General features: G+C 44.1%; 1 protein-coding gene across 1 annotated transcript in view; it reads right to left on the reverse strand.

Moving 5' to 3' along the window:
• Window positions 1-2,826, reverse strand: part of LOC102759820 (zinc finger protein 211-like) — a gene marked incomplete at its 3' end in the record, with an annotated part of 14,826 nt that overhangs the window by 1,786 nt on the left and 10,214 nt on the right. Inside the window, 1 exon segment of the mRNA XM_015570655.1 lies at window positions 731-928. Within this exon segment, the coding sequence (XP_015426141.1) occupies window positions 731-928 (198 nt within the window).

Consider the following 2,826-nt stretch of genomic DNA (forward strand, 5'->3'; position numbering starts at 1 on the left):
CCACTCAATTTACATCCCCAGCCAAGCTGTGCCAGTGGCACAAAAGGAACCACCTGCGCTTTTGCAGCTTAACCCAACAAACTTCAACCCAACAGATTTCAACACCTCGCATCCATAAGGGACACACTCAAGAAGCAGAATCAGGTTCAAAGGAAGCCAGAGCCGGACCCGGCTGGGCCGGCGACGTGGAGCCGCTGTGCCAGCAAATGCACAAACAGGTCCACCAGATCCAGTCTCACATGGGACTCTGGGAGAGGGCGAACGGGAAGTCTGTGCACTTGGTGGGGAACGAAATCCAAGCAGGCATACCAGATATTCAGCCAAGAATGCCTGGAGATTTTGTTCAGCTTGTTTGGGGCAGGACTCTGAGGTCCCAGACCCCTACGGGGAGAGGCGGGACGGCCTTGCGGCGGGTCAGAGAGAGGGAGGCTTTCTAGCGAAGCTGCTCGCCCACACTGGGGGGCGAGGAGATGCGGAGGGAGTCATGGAGAGGCAAGGAGTTGTGGTAACACCATTGCCCTTTGCTCCGCCCTGGTGACTCCCGGAGATCCCGCCCTACTCAATTTACATCCCCACCCAAGCCTTGCCAGTGGTACAAAGAGAAACCCCCAAAAAGGCAGACTTCAATTCGTCGCATACATAAGGGACACACTCAGGAAGCAGAATCAGAGAGCACTTCCTAAGCTTGAGAAATCTGTTTAAACTTCTCTCCCTTCATTTGGATTCTTACCAAGGTGGTACTTCAAGGCCAGCTTCCTATAAACCTGTTTCAGTTCTTCCTGGGTGGCATTGGGTTTGACCGCCAAAACATCATAGTAAGTGGTTGCTTTCATCATATTTGACAGCCGGTGAGGAGGCTGAGGCAGGTGTGGAGGAGCTGGAAAGAGCGTGTTGCTGCACGCAGCTGAGGCAGCAGCTGCTCCTCCACCTTACACCAAGTGTACTGGAAAGTTTCCTCAATAAAACATATTATTTTTAAAAAAGAATATCTATCAGAAGAAAGTTGAGTTACTAATATAACTTAAATAAATCCACAAGTATATGAAAAATCCATTAAAGCAAAAAAATACTTAACAAATAAAGTTCTCGCCCTGACCAGTTTGGCTCAGTGGATAGAGCGTCGGCCTGGGGACTCAGGGGTCTGAGGCTTGATTCTGGTCAGGGGCATGTACCTGGTTGCAGGCACATCCCCAGTAGGGAGTGTGCGGAAAGCTTTGAAAAAAGGGGCAGTTTAAAATAGGTCATGAAGCAATTACACAGTAAAACATATAGCCAGCATTATGACTATAATGATAGTTTCAGTTTAATGCACATGTCAAGATTTATGAAACACTAAACACATGTAACTTACTCATTACAGCTGTTAAAAATGGTTCAACATAAAAGAAATGTATGTTCATCTACTTTATAAGAACAGGTTTCACAATTCTATATTCATTCCACATTCATATGCCCGCTGGGTGAGGGTCTCATGTCAGTAGAGAAAATATAACAAAAAATGAAAAACTTTCACCCAAACCCACAAAAGCCACATCCTTGGACTATAGACAGCCTCTGCTTCCATCTTTGTTTTATTGCCTGATCACCAATGGCTCTCTGATGGGAACACCTGAGAAGCTACAAGAGCCACAAAACATCTCGATTATAATCAATGACAATGACTGCTCCACAAAAGGTAAACATGCCTGGGGTCCCTCCGATCTATGTACACACAGCTCTTGTAGTCTTTTCCCCAAAATAATTTATATTATTAATTTATATTTAGGTGAGGACCATTCCATCTAATGGGCTACAGTCTCGTCCAACAATAATTAGTTCATAATTAGGTCAGCGTTTCTGTAGTGAAAGGGTTTCCCCTGAATGCCATTGTCCTCAAACCAGTGACCATCACCTGGAAAATTGTAGGCATTAGGGCACATGGCCCTCTGCAAGACCTGGGCAAGACATACCCTTCACATGTATTGGCATTCCTTGCAAACAAGAAAAAAAATTCATGCTCCCAAGCATACTTGAGGTTGTCACTGCTACCCCCTCTTTGGAGTGATCTCTGTGTCTCAACACATCCAGACATCACATGAGGATTAGAGAATCCAGAGTATTTCCTAGGAAAATATGGGCAGCAGTGTAAATTTGCCAAAAACTACTGAGCTAATTTCTGCACCATACTGTTGTTCCAAGGGAAAAAAGGTTTGAGACCCCATAAAAGTTGTTCACCTCATCATGCTTGGAGAGCTCCGATCTCCTGAAAGCTAACCCACGCAGTAAATAAAACACCCAAGATTAAAGAAGTCTTAGAAAAAAACCTCCTTTATTGAACAAACCAAAAATATATGAGACTGGAAGTTCTTCCACTGATGACTCAGGCACTCAATAAATTCATCACTGGCCTGCAGGGAAAGCATTCCCTCTGCAACATTATGTTTACGGGGCCAACAGTCATGAGTCCTATGTGGCAACTGATGACGGGGAAAAAGAAAGAACTATGGGCTCAGGTATTCCTCATTTTCTTCAACAAAAAAGACAAGACTTTGCTTTCCTGGGCACATGAGGATGGTGATTGACGCCATCTGTAGGGACCTTATAGGTGGTTCACGTAAAATACCTTCAACAGAAATATGCAGTGACACAGATCTGGCAGGACATCTCTGTATGTTAGAACGTGCAACATAATTACATAGTGTTCCAACATAAAAACAAAGACAACAACAAAAACACTTAAGGGAACTTTACATAATGTAGGGGATTAAATGTATCAGATACAATTCAGAAAAATGAGGACTCACAAATTTTATTGTACTAATGTTCAGTCCTTACTAAGAAATTACA

Source organism: Myotis davidii, unplaced genomic scaffold, assembly GCF_000327345.1.
Source record: "Myotis davidii unplaced genomic scaffold, ASM32734v1 scaffold1727, whole genome shotgun sequence".
In the NCBI taxonomy this organism is placed as follows: domain Eukaryota; kingdom Metazoa; phylum Chordata; class Mammalia; order Chiroptera; family Vespertilionidae; genus Myotis; species Myotis davidii.